This window comes from Ranitomeya variabilis, chromosome 6 (assembly GCF_051348905.1).
Source record: "Ranitomeya variabilis isolate aRanVar5 chromosome 6, aRanVar5.hap1, whole genome shotgun sequence".
NCBI lineage: Eukaryota > Metazoa > Chordata > Amphibia > Anura > Dendrobatidae > Ranitomeya > Ranitomeya variabilis.
In genome coordinates this window covers 227,145,737-227,167,727 of record NC_135237.1, presented here as the reverse complement: position 1 = coordinate 227,167,727, position 21,991 = coordinate 227,145,737, and the positions used below count along the sequence as shown (strand labels likewise).

At 44.3% G+C, this 21,991-nt stretch overlaps 1 protein-coding gene across 1 annotated transcript in view; it reads left to right on the top strand.

The window, feature by feature from the left end:
* The window catches only part of TRIO (trio Rho guanine nucleotide exchange factor), a 3,555,343-nt gene that overhangs the window by 480,585 nt on the left and 3,052,767 nt on the right, over window positions 1-21,991 (top strand). The window contains 1 exon segment of the mRNA XM_077269474.1: window positions 1,723-2,235. Coding sequence (XP_077125589.1) covers window positions 1,723-2,235 — 513 coding nt within the window.

Below are 21,991 nucleotides of genomic sequence, written 5' to 3'. Positions count from 1 at the left end.
TTCATCGGATTAAGAGAGCAGCTGCTAAAAAGCCATTACAAAGCAGCAAATATATATTTGAAGCTTCTGGTGCCTCTGGAGTCCCTTGAACCTCAAGGTGTAGGCTCCTTCAAAGGCTTGCTGTGGTGCATAAACCTACTATTCGGCCACCCCTAAACAGTGTTCATAAGCAGAAATGGTTGCATTGGGCCCACACATACATGAAGACTAATTTCCAAACATTCTTGTTTACTGATAAGTGTTGAGCAACCCCGGATGGTCCAGATAGATGGAGTAGTGGATGGTTGCTGGATGGCCACCATGTCCCAACAAGGCTTCAACAACAGCAAGGAGGTGGAGGGGTCATGTTTTGGGCCGGAATCATGGAGAAACAGCTGGTATGGCCCTTTAAGGTTCCTGAAGGTGTGAACATGACCTCTGCAAAGTATATAGAGTTTCTGACTGACAACTTTCCTCCATGGTATAAAAAGCAGAAATGTGCCTTCAGGAGCCAAATCATCTTCATGCATGACAATGCACCATCTCATGCTGCAAAGAATACCTCTGAGTCATTGGCTGCTATGGGCATAAAAGGAGATAAACTCATGGTGTGGCCACCATCTTCCCCTGTCCTCAACCCTATAGATAACCTTTTGGAGTATCATCAAGCAAAAGATCTATGAGGGTGGGAGGCAGTTCACATCAAAACAGCAGCTCTGGGAGGCTATACTAACTTCATGCAAATAAATACAAGCAGAAACTCTCCAAAAGCTTACAAGTTCAATGGATGCAAGAATTGTGAAGGTGATATCAGAGAATTGTCCTATGTTAACATGTAACTTGGCCTGTTAGGATGTTTTGGAGTGAAATAGCTTTTTGTTCAGTGAATGTGACCTCCTAATGCTGCAAATTCCACAAATGAGCATTTTCAGTTCTTTAAAACATATCAAATGTTTAGAAATTCTACTGTGCTTAATAATTTGGAACAGTGCATTTTAAGTTTTTATTCATTTTGGAGATTATACTGTTATCATTTTGAGGTTTATTCAATAAAATTCGATGTATACTCTAATGGGTGATTACTTTTATTAGACTGACTGTCATTTGCACCAACCATTTAGGAAAATCAGAGAAAAATGTCATTTGCATAATAATTTGGAACATAGTGTCTATGGGACGAGTGCTATCACTCAAAACAGATATCACTTTTCTGATTTATGCAGTTGTCTGCATGATTCATTAGGAGTGACAGCACAGAAAGTACAGAGGTGGAAATTGTCACAAATGGCTATACAAATCTTTAGTTCGTTTTCAGATTGGCAACCTTTGCAGTCGTAACATGGTACAATAAATTACCTATTTCTTCGACTTTTCATTTTATAGTTATTGATCGCTTATTTTTTCTTGAATTTTAGCATTCTGTGCAGCTGTTAAAAGAAAAGCAAAGTGTTGATTTAGTTTTGCGTATATTTTAGCAAACTGTTATAAGTCTGTATGTCATAAATCTAGAACAAAGACATACAAGATTGTAAAAAAAAGTTAGACCCTGCACACCAACATCTTATGCTCTGTTTCTGCAAGAGCCTTGATCACGGTATAAAAGTGCTGCATGATCTTTTAACCAATAAAATGCAAAATTAAGTTGAACAGATCATTTTGTAAGACTAGAAAACAGTGCTCACTTCTATGTTGAACAAGTTACTGTTTATTAGACAGATTTTAATTGTTTTTTTCCTTCCTCAGACCAATATGGTATCTTTAGAAGGTCTTACCAAAGTTGTTGATCCTTCTCAGTTAACATACGAATTTGATGGTAGCTTGGAGTATAACCATGAAGAATGGATAGCAATTCGGTTGTCACTTGAAGACTTCATTGGCAAAGCATCTCATATGCTTTTGCGACTTGAAGAGCTACAAGAGATGCTTGGTAATAAAGAACTGCCTCAGGATTTAGAAAGTGCTCGAAACATGATTGATTTTCATTGTCAATTAAAAAAAAGGGTTACTAAAGCCCCAATTGAAGACCTTGATATTGAAGGCCAAAAACTCATGGAAAGGATACAAAACAGTGAAAGTTTTCCAAAAAAGACTTTTAGCTCTGGCAATGCTGACCTTCAGAATTTTTTACCTAAAGTATCAACAATGCTTGATAGACTACATTCCACAAGGCAACATCTACATCAAGTTTGGCACCATCGAAAGCTAAAATTAGACCAATGCTTTCAACTTAGACTATTTGAACAAGATGCTGATAAGGTATGTGATTTATGAATAATATCCTAGGAATGTTTTGATTATTTTATCTTGTTCCATGTTTCTTAATTTTAGACGTTTTTGGCACTAAAACTGGCTTTGCATATTTATTTTATATCAATCCAAAAATCTAGTAGTATATGTGTACAGCAGTACATCTGTAGCCAAAGAAAATGAGCAACAGGCATGTTGAATTTTAGGATGCTTTATCCTTTGTTCTGCTTTAAGAAGTAGATCATGTGTGGTGTATTATACTTATCAATCCTCTCTGCAGTTGAAAAAAATCAAAACAACAAGATTATAAAGGAAAACCAATTCTAATTTGTTACTTATCTCTTGATGACTAATTTTGAGTTCAAACCTGTTATTGGTTAATATTCATAATTTTTTCCAGGTTTGCAAAAACAGATTTTGTCTAGGATTCCTTAAAGGGGTTGTTCACTACAAGGACAAGTCCTTCTTAAACTACGGTAAATGTTTGGCCCCGATAAAATAATAAATCCTATACTCACCTCCCGTGCCTGTGCCGTTCCTGCAGTGTCGGTACACGCTCTCTCCTCCGAAGCTGTGATGCACTGTTGTGATGGCATCACTGTCTACCCCATCGGACAAACTGAACATGAAGAGGAAGTCGGAATGAGCTGCAGCCATGTCTTCCTCTTCATGTTCAATTTGTCCAAAGGTGGAGACAGTGATGCCAGCGCTGATTGGGTGCTGGTGTCACATGTCACAACACCGCATTACAGCCTCGGGGAGAGTGAGAATGGCTCCGGCACGAGAGGTGAGTATGGGCTTTATTATTTTATAGCGGCGCCAAACATTTAGTTAAAAGCAAACCTGTCAGCAGGATTTTGTTAAATAAACTACAGGCATTGTTATGTTGCCACTGTTAAACTGATTAAAATGATACCTGTGTTGAAGAAATTTGTCATGTGGTTCCTGTGTAATCAGTGTTAGAAGTTTGCAGCTAATGATATGCCCGTGCTCTGGCATATTACAGGCCTCCCCAAAGCACAAACAGTCTCTCACCAGTGGTATTTCTGTTTTTTGCTTTTCCATTTTTTGCTCCCCTTCTTCCCAGAGCCATAACTTTTTTTTTATTTTTCTGTCAATATGGCCATGTGAGAGCTTGTTTTTTGTGGGACGAGTTTTACTTTTGAACAACATCATAGATTTTACCATATCATGTACTGGAAAACAGGGAGAAAAAATTCTAAGTGGAATGAATTTGCAAAAGAAAACTGAATTCCACAATTATTGTTTTTTCTTTTTTTTTATACCATGTTCACTATATGCTAAAACTCTGCCATTATGATTCTCCAATTCATTACAAGTTCGTAGATACCTGTGTAGTAAGAGTTAGTTTTTAATGGTTTCAACACGCCAATTAATTAATACTAATTATTGAGATATTGATATGGTTTCAATCAGTTTAATATGTAATATACACAGTATATCTTTTCAAGGAGTTCGCAGAAGGTAATTAATACTGAAATGTTTTACACCCAATGAGAGCATATAACTGGTTTTTGTTACAATCTTGATATTTATCTAACAAAAGATTGTAAATGACCTGGTCATTTACACTTATCTTCTAAGGCTGTGTGCACACGTAGCATATTTTTCGCGTTTTTTTCGCGGTTTTTCGCTATAAAAACGCTATAAAACCGTGAAAATAAACGCTTACATTAAGCATCCTATGTAATAGAATGCATTCTGCATTTTTTGTGCACATGCTGCATTTTTTTCCTGAGCGGAATCGCATTCCAGAAAAAAACGCAGCATGTTCATTAAAATTGCGGAATCGCGGCGATTCTGCACCCATAGGAGTGCATTGATCTGCTTACTTCCTGCACGGGGCTGTGCACACCATGCGGGAAGCAAGCAGATCATGTGCGGTTGGTACCCAGGGTGGAGGAGAGGAGACTCTCCTCCACGGACTGGGCACCATATATTTGGTAAAAAATAAAGAATTAAAATAAAAAATAATCCTATACTCACCCTCTGATGGCCCCCAAAGTGTTCCCGCCTCTCCAGTGCATGATCTCTCTTCCGTTCCTATAGATGATGTGGTTCAGGACCTGTGATGACGTCACTGTTTTGTGATTGGTCGCGTGACCGCTCATGTGACTCACATGACCAATCACAAGACAGTGACGTCATCGCAGGCCCTTCACTGCACTCCAGCTATAGGAACGGACGCCGCTGAGGTCTGCAGGTGAGTATAACCATGTTTTTTATTTTTTTAATTATTTTTAAACATTCGATCTTTTACTATAGTTGCTGCATAGGCTGCATCTATAGTAAAAAGTTGGCCACACTTGTCAAACACTATGTTTGACAAGTGTGACCAACCTGTCAGTCAGTTTTCCAAGCGATGCTACAGATCGCTTGGAAAACTCTATCATTCTGCAAGCTAATTATGCTTGCAAAACGCTAGTTTTCTGCGGGTATATGCATGCTAATTCTGCATGTGATATACCCGCGGCAGGAGGCGCAGAATTGTCGCGGAAATTTTCGCGGCAATTCTGCAACGTGTGAACTTAAGGTACCTTCACACGAAACGACATTATAACGATATCGCTAGCAATCCGTGACGTTGCAGCGTCCTCGCTAGCGATATCGTTTCGTTTGACACGCAGCAGCGATCAGGATCCTGCTGTGATGTCGCTGGTCGCTGAATAAAGTCCAGAACTTTATTTGGTCGTCCGATCGCTGTGTATCGTTGTGTTTGAAAGCAAAAGCAACGATACCAGCGATATTTTACACTGGTAACCAGGGTAAACATCGGGTTACTAAGCGCAGGGCCGCGCTTAGTAACCCGATGTTTACCCTGGTTACTAGCGTAAAAGTAAAAAAAACAAACAGTACATACTCACATTGCGTCCCCTGCAGTCTGCTTCCTCCTCTGACTCAGCGCCGCAAAGTGAAAGTGAAAGCAGCACAGCGGTGACGTCACCGCTCTGCTCTCACTGTACGGCGCTCAGTCAGTCAGGAAGTGGACGCAGGGGGACGTGAATGTAAGTATGTGCTGTTTGTTTTTTTTAGATTTTACGCTGGTAACCAGGGTAAACATCGGGTTACTAAGCGCGGCCCTGCGCTTAGTTACCCGATGTTTACCCTGGTTACCAGGGGACCTCGGCATAGTTGATCGCTGGAGAGCGGTCTGTGTGACAGCTCTCCAGCGACCAAACAGCGACGCTGCAGCGATCGACATCGTTGTCGCTATCGCTGCAGCGTCGCTTCGTGTGAAGGTACCTTTAGCCTTAAGGAGTCTTTTGATCACAGATGAGAGTTACCTGATTAGAACTTTCACAGGAGATGTTTATCCTATATATGTTAATTGGAGGTTGTTAAGTCCCCAGGCATGTCATGTGGTGAAATCTTATCTGTTTGGCCTAAGGGGGTTTCTCACTGGAAGGAGAGTTTAACATATAAAAGATTACTGGAGCCTTAGAGGGGAGGACACATGCAAGAGAGATGGGGTAGACAGAGACAGCATGATGACTTCTACCATAATAATGTAATATATGAATAACGTTATTTTACTGCTTTTAGTGACTGTTTATTTCTTATTATTTATTAAGTAAATCAATTTAATTAAATTCAATTCTCGCGAGCATTTTCTTATTCATTACAATCCTTTGAATCCGTTACAAAACAAAGTGGTGTCAGAACTGGAATTATAGGAAAGAAAATAAAGTCAGCTTACCTGTATTCAAATGCTTTCCCCAAGCCAACCAGTAGAGATCGTGGTGAGCAGCCACAATGAATCAGGAGAAGAGGAAATTATCCAGCTGGAAACGATGGTGGCTAAAACAAATCTTTCACATGTCTTTATTGAACAACCTTCTTAAAAATGCAAAAAAACAGTGTAACAACTCTGTCGGCATCACTACATGGCCTCCCATCTGTCACACACCATCTTACCCACTGCTCCAGGTCATGTTGTGGTCTCTGTCTGCTGTCGGTTCCATGCTCTGTGTCTCTTGCTTTCTGCCTTGTCTCTGCATGCTTCCTGGCTGTGTGCATAGAGGGGCTGCGCCAGAACTCTCTGGTTCTTATAGAATCACGGCGCACCTGTCTAATCTGTTCCTGACCAATTACCAAGAGGCCTCCAGTATTTAGAGCAGCTTCACCCTGTGGACTGTGCCTGTGCAATGTGTTAACTCAGTTTGTGTTTTGCTTTTCAGCTGCCTGGTCTTGCTTTGTGTCTTGCCTTCTCTGAAGGCTGTTCTCCTTGCTTTGCCTTGTACCTGTCTGTCTGCCCTCCAGGAGGCAGAATATCCTGGTCCCTGTGTCTTTGTTCTTATACCTTGTCTTGTTCTATTACCTTGTCTGAACTTTGTCCTACCTTTGTCTCCTTGTCTGTGGCTTATTTCCCTGTTGTGTTTTTCCTTGTGTCCTCTCTGTTTGCTTATGCTCCGCACTCTTGCGGCTCTGCCTGCTCTGAACCCTTGTGACTTTGCCTGTGCTCTACTCTCTTGCAGCTTTACCTCTGCTCCACACTCCTGCGGTTCTGCTCCGCTCTACTCTGCTCCTCTCCTGCTGCAGCAGAAATCTATTGCTGCAGCTCCTCTCTGCATTCCTTGCGGTTCCGCTCTGCTTAGCTTCTGCAGAAATCTTACTGCAGCTCCTCTCCACATTCCTTGCGGTTCCACTCTGCTTAGGGTGGTTTCACACTTGCGTTTTTGTCTGCAGCGTTTTTTGCACAAAAAATGCATGCATTTTTTTTCCCTATATTTAACATTGAAAACGCATGCGTTTTTTTGTACGCGTTTGGTCGCGTTTTCAAACGCATGCGGTTTTTTTCTGCATGCGTTCATTTTCAGAAATGCTACCTGCAGTATTTTCTTGCGCGTTTTTTTGCCGCGAAAAAACACATGCGTTTTTTCGCGGCAAAAAATGCATTGCTGTCTATGTAAACGCATGCGTTTTTAAGCACATGCGTTTCTTTGCGTTAAAAACACATGCGTTTTTATTGGAAAAAAACAGAATACACACTGAAAAGTCACCCACCACCATCAAGGTGATAAAGGGATCCAAACCCTACCCCTAACCTCACCCCTAACCGTTTAATGAACATTTTCTGACAGTCATAGTGCCACGTATTTCAGTGCCACGTATTTCAGTGCCACGTATTTCAGTGCCACAATATTTCAGTGCCACAATATTTCAGTGCCACGATATTTCAGTGCCACATATTTCAGTGCCACGATATTTCAGTGCCACGATATTTCAGTGCCACGCATTTAAGTGCCATAATATTTCAGTGCCACGTATTTCAGTGCCACGTATTTAGGGTAGGGTTAAGTGTAGGGTTAAATGTGTGGCACTGAAATATTGTGGCATTTACGTGAAATATGTGGCACTTATACGTGGCACTTAAATACATGGCACTTATATACGTGGCACTTAAATATGTGGCACTTACGTGACACTTAAATACGTGGCACTTATATACGTATATACATATATAAACGTATTTCAGTGCCACGCATTTCAGGTTAGGGGTAGGGTTAGGGGTAGGGTTAGGGGTAGGGTTAGGGGTAGGGTTAGGGCTAGGGGTAGGGTTAGGGTTTTTTGGTTTTTTCTTGTTTTCTTGTGGTTTTCTATAAAAACGCATGCGTCTAAAAAACGCATGCGTTTTACCGCGTTTACATGCGTTTTTTCACACATGTGTTTTTTTAAAAACGCATGCAGATAAAAACGCAAGTGTGAAACCAGCCTTAGCTACTGCTTCTGCAGAAGTCTAACTGCAGCTCCTCTCCGCATTCCTTATGGTTCTGCTCTGCTTAGCTTCTGTTGCTGCAATATCTCTTGCTGCTTTAAAGCTCCTATCCGCAGCCTTGCGGTTCTCTTTCTGTGTGAACAGGTCCAACCTATTCCTTCACACTTCATTCCTTCCTGCTTGTATCCATACCTGCACCTCCTGTGTGAACAGGTCCCAACCTGTTACTTCACACTTCATTCCTTCCTGCTTGTATCTGTACCTGCATCTCCTGTGTGAACAGGTCTCTACCTGTTCCTTCATACACCACACCAGCCTGCCCTGTGTCTCAGCCGTACCAGCATGCCCTGTCTCAGCCATGCCTGCCTGCCCTGTGTCTCAGCTGTGCCTGCCTGCCCTGTGTCTCAGCCGTGCCTGCCTGCCCTGTGTCTCAGCTGTACCAGCTTGCCCTGCGTCTCAGCCGTGCCTGCCTGCCCTGTGTCTCAGCCGTGCCTGCCTGCCCTGTGTCTCAGCCGTGCCTTCCTGCCCTGTGTCTCAGCCGTGCCTGCCTGCCCTGTGTCTCCTCCAAGTTTCAGCCGTGCTCATCTGCCAGTCCTGCCTGATGCCTGCACCAATCCTGGTGTTCCTGTTTCCCAAGTTGGATCAGCAGCCACAGCCAGAAACCACCCTGGAGTAGCACCTGGCAGCTGCCTGCCGCACAAGCCTGACCTCACCATCAGAGGCTCCAGCGAAGACCAAGGCAGCTGTCATAGTCACGCCCCTTCCAGGGTAGTCTGGTTCGTGGCACAGTGGGGCCACAAACCCCCCGAGCTCACGCCCACCAGTCAGGGCTTTGAGCGTGACAAACAGTATGCATATAACGCATTGGGCACACCAGCGAAGGAGATCGATGCGTTTCAACCTAAAGTCTTACTCATGGTCTGCAGGTTAAAACCCTGCTCTGGGGCCGGCACTCCAGAGTGGAGCGTGCGGCCGCACAGCAATACATGGAGCTGCACGCTCCACTCTGGAGTGCTGGCGCCAGAGCAGGGTTTTAACCTGCGAGACTCGGACGTATTTCTCACAAGTGAGAAGGAGCCCTTATAGAAAAAAAAACACACTTGTATATTATGGTTACAATTGTGATTGGACAAACAATTAAAAACATATGTGTATATACTAATGACGTTAGAAAACAATATAAGGACAACGCCTCCAAAATAGGACACATTATAAACATTTTTCGATAATAAAAAAATCCAGTTTCTCATAGCATATAAGAAAAATTCTCAATAGCGTTCAATTAAATCCTGTCTCGCATTGAGACCATGTGGAACATGAGTCTCAAGCATGAATATCCAATAAGAGTGACGATTTAACAGTTTCTGTTGTAAATTTCCTCCACTATGCGGTTTTTGCACCTTCTCAATACCACATAATTTAAAGTGGGTCACTGGACTGAGTTATCATGGACCAAGCTAATTTATCTTGGACTGTTGCTTTGGACTGAGTTTACCTCTGCCAGGATTTTGGACTTTTTCAAGTTTGATTTTCAATTTCCCACAGAGCAGGCTGTATCTGTGCATATGCTGCAAATGTCCAATTGAGCAATGAGACCGAGCCCAGATGCTTCTAGACCATCACCAGGGTGAACCTCAGAACCGCCAGCTGATGACAAGAGAGGTGAAAACTAACTATACTAGCTATACAGGATGAAGGGACTCTTATGTTCAGCCATGGACACCTGTACTCCCCTCACCCATTGCTTTGGCGAATCGAGGGGTTAATGTCATAAAGGGCAGGGACAGATTACTTTTGTGAGTCTGTTCTTGGCATTAGGCTTTTAGTGATGAGGGCACAATAAATCTCCTTGCTTCCCTGCACCAGAGACCCAGTAGGTGTGTGGTCTAAGAAGAGCTGAAGAAAGAAGATTTCTACAAAGACATTTGATATTTCAGTACATGTTGGTCCAATGTTTTTGTTTTTTTATGTCCAATGTTTTGTACCAAAGTGGTTTTCTATTGGTAGCAAACAAATAAATATATAGGGAACAATGCAGTCAATGTTAAAATGGTTTATGGAGGTTCCTAGATGGCCGCCAGCAGAGCAGGACGCGCTTCACGGAGCTCCTGCTGATCTTTGCGGATCCCAATACATCCAGGCTCTCAAGCCCTGAGAGAGGCCTCAGGAGACCGATTTCACCAGTGAGCCCTGTGACTGACACAGACGGTGATCCTTATTGGCATTCTGCGGCATTAACAGTGCCTTGCGAAAGTATTCGGCCCCCTGGAACTTTTCATCCTTTCCCCACATATCATGCTACAAACATAAAGATACCAAATGTAAATTTTTGGTGAAGAATCAACAAGTGGGACATAATTGTGAAGTTGAACGAAATTTATTGGTTATTTTAAATTTTTGTGGAAATTCAAAAACTGAAAAGTGGGACTTGCAATATTATTCGGCTCCTTTACTTTCAGTGCAGCAAACTCACTCCAGAAGTTCATTGTGGATCTCTGAATGATCCACTGTTGTCCTAAATGCCTAATGTTGATAAATATAATCCACCTGTGTGTAATCAAGTCTCCGTATAAATGCACCTGCTCTGTGATAGTCTCAGGGTTCTGTTTGAAGTACAGAGAGCATCATGAAGACCAAGGAACACAACAGGCAGGTCCATGATACTGTAGTGGAGAAGTTTAAACCTGATTTGGATACAAAATGATTTCCAAAACTTTAAACATCCCAAGGAGTATTGTGCAAGCGATCGTATTGAAATGGAAGGAGTATCATACCACTGCAAATCTACCAAGACCTGCTCGTCCCTCTAAACTTTCATCTCAAGCAAGGAGAAGACTGATCAGAGATGCAGCCAAGAGACCCATGATCACTCCGGATCAGGGCCGGATTTAAGAGGTGGGTGGCCCGGGGCCCATTTTGGAGGGTGGCCTATTTTTCAAGGTGCTGCAATATGTAATGCAAAAACACAAAATGAAACGAACACAAGTTTATTTACAAAAATCATTTATGCAGAGTAATTCAAGTAAAATCATTCATTTTTTACAATCTGAGCACTTTCCTTGATTTTCATTCTGCAAAATCACTAATGATGTCACTAAAGTCCAATTCACGCAGTATAACTGACCTTGTCAGCCCTTGAAGTCCTGAAAGGGCGTTAAAGATTAAAATATGTACATATGTATCTATGTATATTGTAGAAGGCTGGGCTGTATATGTATGAGAGGCTTCTGCTAGATTGTATATGCATGAGGGGCTTCTGCTGGGCTCTATATGTATGAGAGGCTTCTGCTGGGCTCTATGTATGAGAGGCTTCTGCTGGATTGTATATGCATGAGGGGCTTCTGCTGGGCTCTATATGTATGAGAGGCTTCTGCTGGGCTCTATGTATGAGAGGCTTCTGCTGGGCTGTATATGTATGATCTATATATAGGGCTTCCGCTGAGCTGTGTGTATATATATATTGTGATATGTGATGCAGTAACCCCTGTAACAGGTAGGGGGCGCTGCATGGTCTCCCCGGGATGTGCACGGAGTTGTATTGAAGCCGTGAGAATTGACCTGCAGTGATGTCAGGATCACGTGACCAGTCCATGTGATCCATTACTGTGGGTGTGGTTACAGGTACATAACGTGACCAGAGTGTGGGTCACATGTTCCTGTGTGGTTCCAGTGTTTGGACCTGAAGGGTCCAAGTGCAAAATCCCTGAGGGAGTTCCTGAGGGCTCGGTGTGTTCCTGTGTTGGAAGCCTGGGAAGAGGCTGAGGACCTGGGGTGTATGAAGAACTCTGAAGTCCCAGGGAAAAGGGATGAACCTAATGACGTCACCGCTGAGACCCAAGAGAGGGCCGACCCTGACAGTGCAGAGTCGGAGGGTGCGGAAGTGGAGGAGGCCACCAAAGAGATGGTGCCGGTAGTGAATACCTCCTCAAGTGATGGATGTTTCACCAGTCCGGAGGATGGGAGACGCCAGATGGAATTGGTTATAGAGACGGTGAACGACCATGTCGAACGAGAAAGGGTCCTGAGACAAGCGGCTGAGCGCAGAGTGGATGAGCTAGAGAAGGAAGTCTCTGAGCTCAGAGGCCACCTGTTCAGATGGCAAAGTGTGTATCAGACCCTAAAAGAAGACATTGTAGTGCTTAGAGAAGCACTAAAAGGCCCTCTACAAGGAAAATAGGTGGTGGTCGCAGACTTCTCGTGCCAGTACCAGAGTGGTAATGAGAGTAAAGCTGAAGAGGAGTTGGCGCTAAAAGCAGAACAAGAAGGTCACCCGGTTGTGACAGGTGTCTTGATGGAAAGGTCCATGGCAAGGCAGGAGCCATCTGTTCTTGAAGGAAGTGAGACTCCGCTCTTCAAGTGCGTGATAGATGTACCCGTAGAGGCGCAAGATGCATGTACCCGCGTGGGGGTTGCATGAGGCCTTTAAAAAGGCAGTGGAAGCGTCTAGTGTGCACTGGGCACTGGAGACGAAACAGTTGGTGGTACTGTCTACTAAGGAAGTCACAGTGAAGAGGGTGGCTGTCCTGAGGGACATGCACCTACGGTGCCTCCGCACGAAGCAGAGGGTCCTGTGGGAGAATGGTGAGGCCACTCGTTGTTTGGAGCAAGCCAGGAAAGCTCACAGTCGTCTGGGCTTGGTAGAGGACACAGTCCAAGTGCCCATAGCTCTGGTAGCGAAGCTCATTGGCCGATTTGGAAAAGCGATGCAGGAGATGGTGGATGTGTCAGGTGTGAAGAGACTGAGGATTCCGGCTGAAGACAAGGCCCAGGTGGGTGAAGATGGAATGGTGTCATTCCTGGTTGTCGGGTCCAAGGAGAGTCTAGCGAATATCCGGATGCTCCTGAAGTATTGCGTGGCCTACCTGAGAGAAATAGAGCAGCTGAGACTGTACAGACGGCAGGTCAATAAACAGCTGCAGAACACAAGGTGGCAGCCGCCTTCTTCCCAACGAAAAGGAAACAAAAAGGACATGTACAGTAGTAGACGTAGTGATGGAGGGTCAGACTCTGATCAGTTGCTAGTCTCGACTGTAAGTGGGACTAATGTCCGTACCAACCGTGGGTGGCGACCCTGGAGAGAAAGGTCGAGTAAAGAGACAAACTTGACTAAAGGTTTGGTGTGACGGACAGACTGTAACTTAAGGGCCAAAGCTCAAGGCCTACATGTTGAATGCTGGGGGCGGGGTAAACTCAACAACTGGATGGGTCTGTGTGATGCTCAAAACCGACTGAGACGGTTCTCTCGACAGGTAGGGCAAGGCAACGTGCATGACATATCCCGTGATCCCACGTGTATGACAGGTGTTCAACCCTACAGGTGTGAACAGAGGGGGGGATATGTGATATGTGATGCAGTAACCCCTGTAACAGGTAGGGGGCGCTGCATGGTCTCCCCGGGATGTGCACGGAGTTGTATTGAAGCCGTGAGAATTGACCTGCAGTGATGTCAGGATCACGTGACCAGTCCATGTGATCCATTACTGTGGGTGTGGTTACAGGTACATAACGTGACCAGAGTGTGGGTCACATGTTCCTGTGTGGTTCCAGTGTTTGGACCTGAAGGGTCCAAGTGCAAAATCCCTGAGGGAGTTCCTGAGGGCTCGGTGTGTTCCTGTGTTGGAAGCCTGGGAAGAGGCTTCCTGGAAAGCACCTGCTAGCGCGGGAGGTCCTAGTAGGAGGACCGGATCCCGAGCAGTGCACAGTGGAACTGGGGAAGCTGGAGTCCTTCGGTGAGGTCTGGACTGACTAGTGTGCGCCGGCCACGCAAGTTGGTGATCCCTGTAAGGCAGCTTACCCGGAGGTGCGGACTGGCAAGGAGTCAGCAGGTGGAGCCGGAGCTCCCGTCAGGTATCGTACAGGCCGGTAGTGCTTGTGAAGTTCTGTGAACTGTGTGGTCTCCCTTGGGAACTGGTTAAGGGAAGACCAGCGTGTTAGTGGCCGTGAGGCAAAGCCGTACACTGAAGTGTTAGAAGCTGCAAGTAAATATCACCAGTTGGTGCCTGTTGTGTTTCATGTTATGAACTGTGCGTACCCCGGTTTATGAGGCTTAATAAACCGCATGGACTGCTTTGTTTATAAACCCGTGCCCGTGTGCTTGAATATCGCGGCCAAGTGAGTGTCCCCCAACACTCTCAGTAAGAGAAACCTTACAATATATATATATATATATATATATATATATATATACATATATATATATATATATATATATATATATATATATATATATATATATATATATAGGGCTTCTGCTGGGCTCTATATGTATGAGAGGCTTCTGCTGGGCTCTATGTATGAGAGGCTTCTGCTGGGCTGTATATGTATGAGAGGCTTCTGCTGGGCTGTATATGTATGAGAGGCTTCTGCTGGACTGTATATGTATGAGAGTCTTCTGCTGGGCTGTATATATATGAGGGGCTTCTGCTGAGCTCTATATGTCAGAAGCTTCTGCTGGGCTGTATATGTATGAGAGGCTTCTGTTGGGCTGTATATGTATGAGAGGCTTCTGCTGGGCTGTATTTGTCAGAGGCTTCTGCTAGGCTCTATATGTCAGAGGCTTCTACTGGGCTGTATATGTATGAGAGGCTTCTGCTGGGCTCTATATGTCATAGGTTTCTGCTGGGCTCTATATGTATGAGAGGCTTCTGCTTGGCTGTATATATATGAGAGGCTTCTGCTGGGCTGTATATGTCAGAGGCGTCTGCTGGGCTCTATATGTCAGATGCTTCTGCTGGGCTGTATATGTATGAGAGGTCTCTGCTGGGCTGTATATATATATGAGGAGCTTCTGCTGGGCTGTATGCATATGAGGGGCTTCTGCTGGGCTGTATATATACAGGGGTTGGACCAAATAATGGAAACACCTAACGTTTTGGCATCATAATCTTCGAACGTTATAAACACGCAAACCGTGACATATGGTAATGTTTTGTAGTTGATTATTTGTGTTATGTGATATGTGTATGTAAAGTAACTGCTTGTTTTGCAGAAATGTAAGAACATTGATGAGAACCTGATACCAATGGCACACCTCTCGGATTTTCAAAGAGGCCAAATTGTTGGTGCTCGTATGGCAGGCGCTAGTGTAACAGAAAGTGCCCAAATGCTTGGAGTGTCAAGAGGTACTGTCTCCAAGGTAATGACTGCGTTTGAAAGAGAATGTAAACGTCCGCAGCAAAGCACAGGTCCAGGCCGAAAGTCAAAGTTGACTGAGAGAGACCGTCGGACTCTAAAGCGAATTGTGAGAGAGGATCGCAAGACCACGGCTCCGAAAATCACTGCTGAGCTCAATGAACACTTACAGAACCCAGTTTCCACGAAAACTGTTAATCGGGAGCTGCACAAATCTGGATTCCATGGAAGAGCTGCAATTAGAAAACCGATGCTCTCAATGACAAATGTTTCCAAGCGTTTAGAGTGGTGTAGAAACCTCCAGAATTGGTCCCACGAGCAGTGGAAACATGTGATATTCTCAGACGAATCATCGTTTACCCTATTTCTGACCTCCGGCCGAGTGTACGTTTGGAGGCAGCCAAAAGAAGCATTCCATCCAGACTGCCTTCTCCCAATCGTAAAACATGGAGGAGGTTCTGTGATGATCTGGGGTGCTATTTCGTGGCGATATGCCGGGCCAATGATATCCCTTCATGGAAGAATTAACAGCCGAGATTATTTAGGCATTTTGGGCGACCAAGTACATCCAATGGTTCAAGCACTGTTCCCGGAGGGGAACACCATCTTTCAGGATGATAATGCTCCAATTCATACAGCTAGAATCGTTAAAGCATGGCACGAGGAACATTCTAATGAAGTTGAGCATCTCATCTGGCCCGACAATCCCCAGACCTCAACATTATTGAGCATTTATGGTTGATTTTAGAGATTCAAGTTAGACGTCGATTTCCGCAGCCATCGTTGCTCAAAGAACTGGAGGGTGTTTTAACTGCAGAATGGGCTAAAATTCCTTTGGAATCAATTCACACCTTGTATGAATCCATACCTCAGAGAATTGAAGCTGTAATCGCCGCAGAAGGTGGACCTACATCATAATAAACTAACTTTTGTTGATGTTTCCAGGTGTTTCCATCATTTGGTCCAACCCCTGTATATGAGGAGCTGCTGCTGGGCTGTATATATCAGAGGCTGTTTACCTGTATATATCAGAGGCTGTTGCTGTACTGGCTGTATATGTATAAGAGGCTTCTGCTGGGCTGTATATATATATGAGGGGCTTCTGCTGAGCTGGATATATATATATATATATATATATATATATATATATATATATATATATATATATATATATATATATATATATATATATATATATATATAATATATATATATATATATATGGGGCTGCTGCTGGGATGTATATATTAGAAGCTGCTGTTGGGCTGTATATATATATGAGGGGCTGCTGCCGGGCTGTATAAATCAGAGGCTGTTGCTGTGCTGCCGAAGAGAATCCTCTTCTCGTGCCGACATCGTGGTTCCACCTCCTTCCTCAAAGGTAGCTGAACAAACTCTCATCTGATCTAACCCGAGGGAGAGATCATATAGCTGAATAGGTAGCGCCTAGGAGCTTCTGTTGGGATCGGAGAAGGCTGCCGTATGCCATAAGCTAAGCATTAGGTACAGGGATGGTACTAAAGAAGTCTGGCTAGCCAGGTCAGTGGATGCTGACGCAGGTCAGGTGCCATGACTCTGCCACTCTGCGCCAGCCACTGAGATGTAGGACCATAGCCTGGTCCCTTCACTTTCAATAGTTTCTCTTTTCTTAAATGTTCCTTATCATTAGAATTGGTTCACAGCAAAGAGACGAGCATTTTACATGTTTTGAGATATTTATCCCTATATTGGTGGGAGGCCCCCGCTTGGTGGGTGGCCCAGGGCCCAGGCCCCTTGGGCCCACCCCTAAATCCGGGCCTGCTCTGGATGAACTGCAGATATCTACAACTGAGGTGGGACAGTCTGTCCATAGGACAACATTCAGTTGTACATTGCACAAATCTGGCCTTTATGGAAGAGTGTCAAGATGAAAGCCATTTTTTCAAAGATATCCATAAAAAGTGTTGTTTAAAGTTTGCAACAAGCCACCTTGGAGACACACTAAACACGTGAAAGAAGGTGCTCTGGTCAGATGAAACCAAAGTCTAACTTTTTGGCAACAATGCCAAACATATTGTTTGGCATAAAGGCAACACAGATCATCACCCTGAACACACCATCCCCACTGTCAAACATGGTGGTGCCAACATCGTGGTTTGGGCCTGCTTTTCTTCAGCAGGGACAGGGAAGATGGTTAAATTGATGGGAAGATGGATGGAGCCAAATACAGGATGATTCTTGAAGGAAACCTGTTGGAGTCTGCAAAAGACCTGAGACTGGGACGGAGATTTGTCTTCCAAATAGACAATGATCCCAAACATAAAGCTAAATCTACAATGGAATGGTTCACAAATAAACGTATCCAGATGTTAGAATGGCCGAGTCAAAGTCCTGATCTCAATCCAATCGAGAATCTGTGAAAAGAGCTGAAAACTGCTGTTCACAAACGATCTGTAATCAAACCTCACTGAGCTCGAGCTGTTTGCCAAGGAAGAATGGGCAAGAATTTCAGTCTCTTGATGTACAAAACTGATAGAGACATACCCCAAGCGACTTGCAGCTGTAATCGCAGCAAAAGGGGGTGCAACAAGGTATTAAGTTAAAGGAGCTGAATATTATTGCCCGCCCCACTTTTCAGTTTTCGAATTTCCACAAAAATGTAAAATGACCAATAACTTTTGTTCAACTTCACAATTGTGTTCCACTTGTTATTGATCTTTCACCAAAAATTAACACTGTATTAATTAGGCACTGTATTAATTAGGCACTGTATAGGAGGCCGGATGATCTCGTGGAGTGCTGCCTAGCAACAAGGATGGAGGCCTGGAGAAGCCCGCACCGTTGATCAGCTGCCGGACCCCGCATCCATAGAGGCCTTACCTGTGGCCGAAGATCAGGTCGAGAACTGTCGGTGGAGACGAGGCGGCGGCGGTGATGTCCCTCGGCGGTGAGCAGCAGAGCGTCTTCCCTCCCCTTTCCAGGCCGTGGCCGCGTCGAGGTCTCATGCAGTGGTGGTAGTGGCAACAGGCCTTCACTGCCTTCACTTCATATGCAGATAGAGGTCGTGCAGGAGATGGTGAGCTGTTGTCACGGGGAGAGTAGGTGGGCAAGAGCTAATAACCCGGGCCCCTGCAATTTCCCTCAGACTAGGGAAATCCTGTCTGACCCTCTACCTGGAGTTTACACTGATGGTGTGCATGTCCAGGCCTCGAACCTCACCCTGTCTCCTGTTTCAACCCTAGGCTGAAACCTCCGCCCACCACCCAGTGAAGAGGTAATACACCAATACCCACAATTAGCACAGACAAGGATAACAGAAAACATACACCACACCGCAGTCACTCAGGATTACACTATAAATGTGCCGGGCAAAATAAACACAAATATAGGAAGGAGTAAATAAGACAAAGGAAAATACACCACCAGCAACGAATCTCCAACTACCAGCTCACCACTCCAGAACGAGATAATAACGCACAAGACAGAAGCTATAATCGGCGACGCCCAATGTCCAGGAGAACTATTTAAAGGCAATGGGCATGGCCAAGCTTCCAATCCGAGCATCAGGTAAATTAACCCCGGAACAGCTAGATAAAATCTAGCCGACGCCAATGAGCACATAGTGGTCAAAAGCGGAATTACCGCTGTCTGTCGAACGACCTGGTCTGAACAGCGTCCGACATGACAGTACCCCCGCCTTCTACGAGGGACCCCAGGGCCCTCACCGCTTATAGGACCCGGCTTGTCTGGATGGCGACGATGAAAAAACCTGACCAGCCGATCCGCATGAATGTCCGAGGGTGGTACCCAAGACCTCTCCTCAGGCCCATAACCACGCCAGTGTACCAAGTACTGTAAAGTGTGGCGCACTACACGAGAGTCAACCACCTTGGAGACTTCAAATTCCACATTACCATCCACCAAGACTGAAGGTGGCATAGGCGCCGCGTCCACAGGACCCACCACCTTCTTTAGAAGAGACCTGTGGAACACGTTGTGTATCTTATACACCGTAGGGAGCTCCAATCGGTACGCTACTGGGTTAATGACGGCGGTGACCCTAAATGGACCAATAAACCGTGGACCCAATTTAAGGGACGGCATTTTGAGTCTTTTGTTTTTTGTGGATAACTAGGGGGACTTGTCAGGGAGTCACAAAAAAACTGAACTTTAGGAAGGCAAAGTTTGACCAGCTTAGAGATGCCCTTAATCTGGTAGACTGGGACAATATCCTCAGAAATAAGAATACAGATAAAAAATGGAAAATGTTTAAGAACATCCTAAATAGGCACTGTAAGCGGTTTATACCTTGTGGGAATAAAAGGACTAGAAATAGGAAAAACCCAATGTGGCTAAACAAAGAACTAAGACAGGCAATTAACAGTAAAAAGAAAGCATTTGCACTACTAAAGCAGGATGGCACCATTGAAGCTCTAAAAAACTATAGGGAGAAAAATAATTTATCTAAAAAACTAACTAAAGCTGCCAAAAAGGAAACAGAGAAGCACATTGCTAAGGAGAGTAAAACTAATCCCAAACTGTTCTTCAACTATATCAATAGTAAAAGAATAAAAACTGAAAATGTAGGCCCCTTAAAAAATAGTGAGGAAAGAATGGTTGTAGATGACGAGGAAAAAGCTAACATATTAAACACCTTCTTCTCCATGGTATTCACGGTGGAAAATGAAATGCTAGGTGAAATCCCAAGAAACAATGAAAACCCTATATTAAGGGTCACCAATCTAACCCAAGAAGAGGTGCGAAACCGGCTAAATAAGATTAAAATAGATAAATCTCCGGGTCCGGATGGCATACACCCACGAGTACTAAGAGAACTAAGTAATGTAATAGATAAACCATTATTTCTTATTTTTAGGGACTCTATAGCGACGGGGTCTGTTCCGCAGGGCTGGCGCATAGCAAATGTGGTGCCAATATACAAAAAGGGCTCTAAAAGTGAACCTGGAAATTATAGGCCAGTAAGTCTAACCTCTACTGTTGGTAAAATATTTGAAGGGTTTCTGAAGGATGTTATTCTGGATTATCTCAATGAGAATAACTGTTTAACTCCATATCAGCATGGGTTTATGAGAAATCGCTCCTGTCAAACCAATCTAATCAGTTTTTATGAAGAGGTAAGCTATAGGCTGGACCACGGTGAGTCATTGGACGTGGTATATCTCGATTTTTCCAAAGCATTTGATACCGTGCCACACAAGAGGTTGGTACACAAAATGAGAATGCTTGGTCTGGGGGAAAATGTGTGTAAATGGGTTAGTAACTGGCTTAGTGATAGAAAGCAGAGGGTGGTTATAAATGGTATAGTCTCTAACTGGGTCGCTGTGACCAGTGGGGTACCGCAGGGGTCGGTATTGGGACCTGTTCTCTTCAACATATTCATTAATGATCTGGTAGAAGGTTTACACAGTAAAATATTGATATTTGCAGATGATACAAAACTATGTAAAGCAGTTAATACAAGAGAAGATAGTATTCTGCTACAGATGGATCTGGATAAGTTGGAAACTTGGGCGGAAAGGTGGCAGATGCGATTTAACAATGATAAATGTAAGGTTATACACATGGGAAGAAGGAATCAATGTCACCATTACACACTGAATGGGAAACCACTGGGTAAATCTGACATGGAGAAGGACTTGGGGATCCTAGTTAATGATAAACTTACCTGTAGCAGCCAGTGCCAGGCAGCAGCTGCCAAGGCAAACAGGATCATGGGGTGCATTAAAAGAGGCCTGGATACACATGATGAGAGCATTATACTGCCTCTGTACAAATCCCTAGTTAGACCGCACATGGAGTACTGTGTACAGTTTTGGGCACCGGTGCTCAAGAAGGATATAATGGAACTAGAGAGAGTACAAAGGAGGGCAACAAAATTAATAAAGGGGATGGGAGAACTACAATACCCAGATAGATTAGCGAAATTAGGATTATTTAGTCTAGAAAAAAGACGACTGAGGGGCGATCTAATAACCATGTATAAGTATATAAGGGGACAATACAAATATCTCGCTGAGGATCTGTTTATACCAAGGAAGGTGACGGGCACAAGGGGGCATTCTTTGCGTCTGGAGGAGAGAAGGTTTTTCCACCAAAATAGAAGAGGATTCTTTACTGTTAGGGCAGTGAGAATCTGGAATTGCTTGCCTGAGGAGGTGGTGATGGCAAACTCAGTCGAGGGGTTCAAGAGAGGCCTGGATGTCTTCCTGGAGCAGAACAATATTGTATCATACAATTGTTAGGTTCTGTAGAAGGACGTAGATCTGGGGATTTATTATGATGGAATATAGGCTGAACTGGATGGACAAATGTCTTTTTTCAGCCTTACTAACTATGTAACTATGTAACCACACCCAATCATCCACACTCAGGTCCGGACCTGGCACACACCTACTGTCAGCCACACGTTTGTACCTAGCACCCACACTCAACAGGCGCTGTTTAACTCTCCTCCAGACTGATGACAATTGTGCTCCTAACTGATCCTCCTCCGGAACGCCGGAAAGGCCCCTCTGACTCAAAGTACAAAATTGAGGATGTAGCCCGTAAACACAAAAAAACGGAGACTCTCCAGACGACTCCTGGCGGTGATTATTGATGGCAATCTCAGCCAAAGGAAGAAAGGTAGACCACTCCTCCTGGTTATCAGAGACAAAGCAGCGTAGGTACGGTTCCAAATTTTGGTTCATACGCTCAGTCTGACCATTTGACTGAGGATGAAATGCCGAAGAAAGAGACAACTTGATCTCCAGCCGTGAGCAAAATGCTTTCCAAAACTTTGCCACAAACTGAGACCCCCTATCAGACACGATGTCAGACGGAACCCCATGAAGTCTGACCACCTCCTGCACAAATACCTGAGCCAGGGTCTTAGCGTTAGGCAACAAAGGCAAAAAC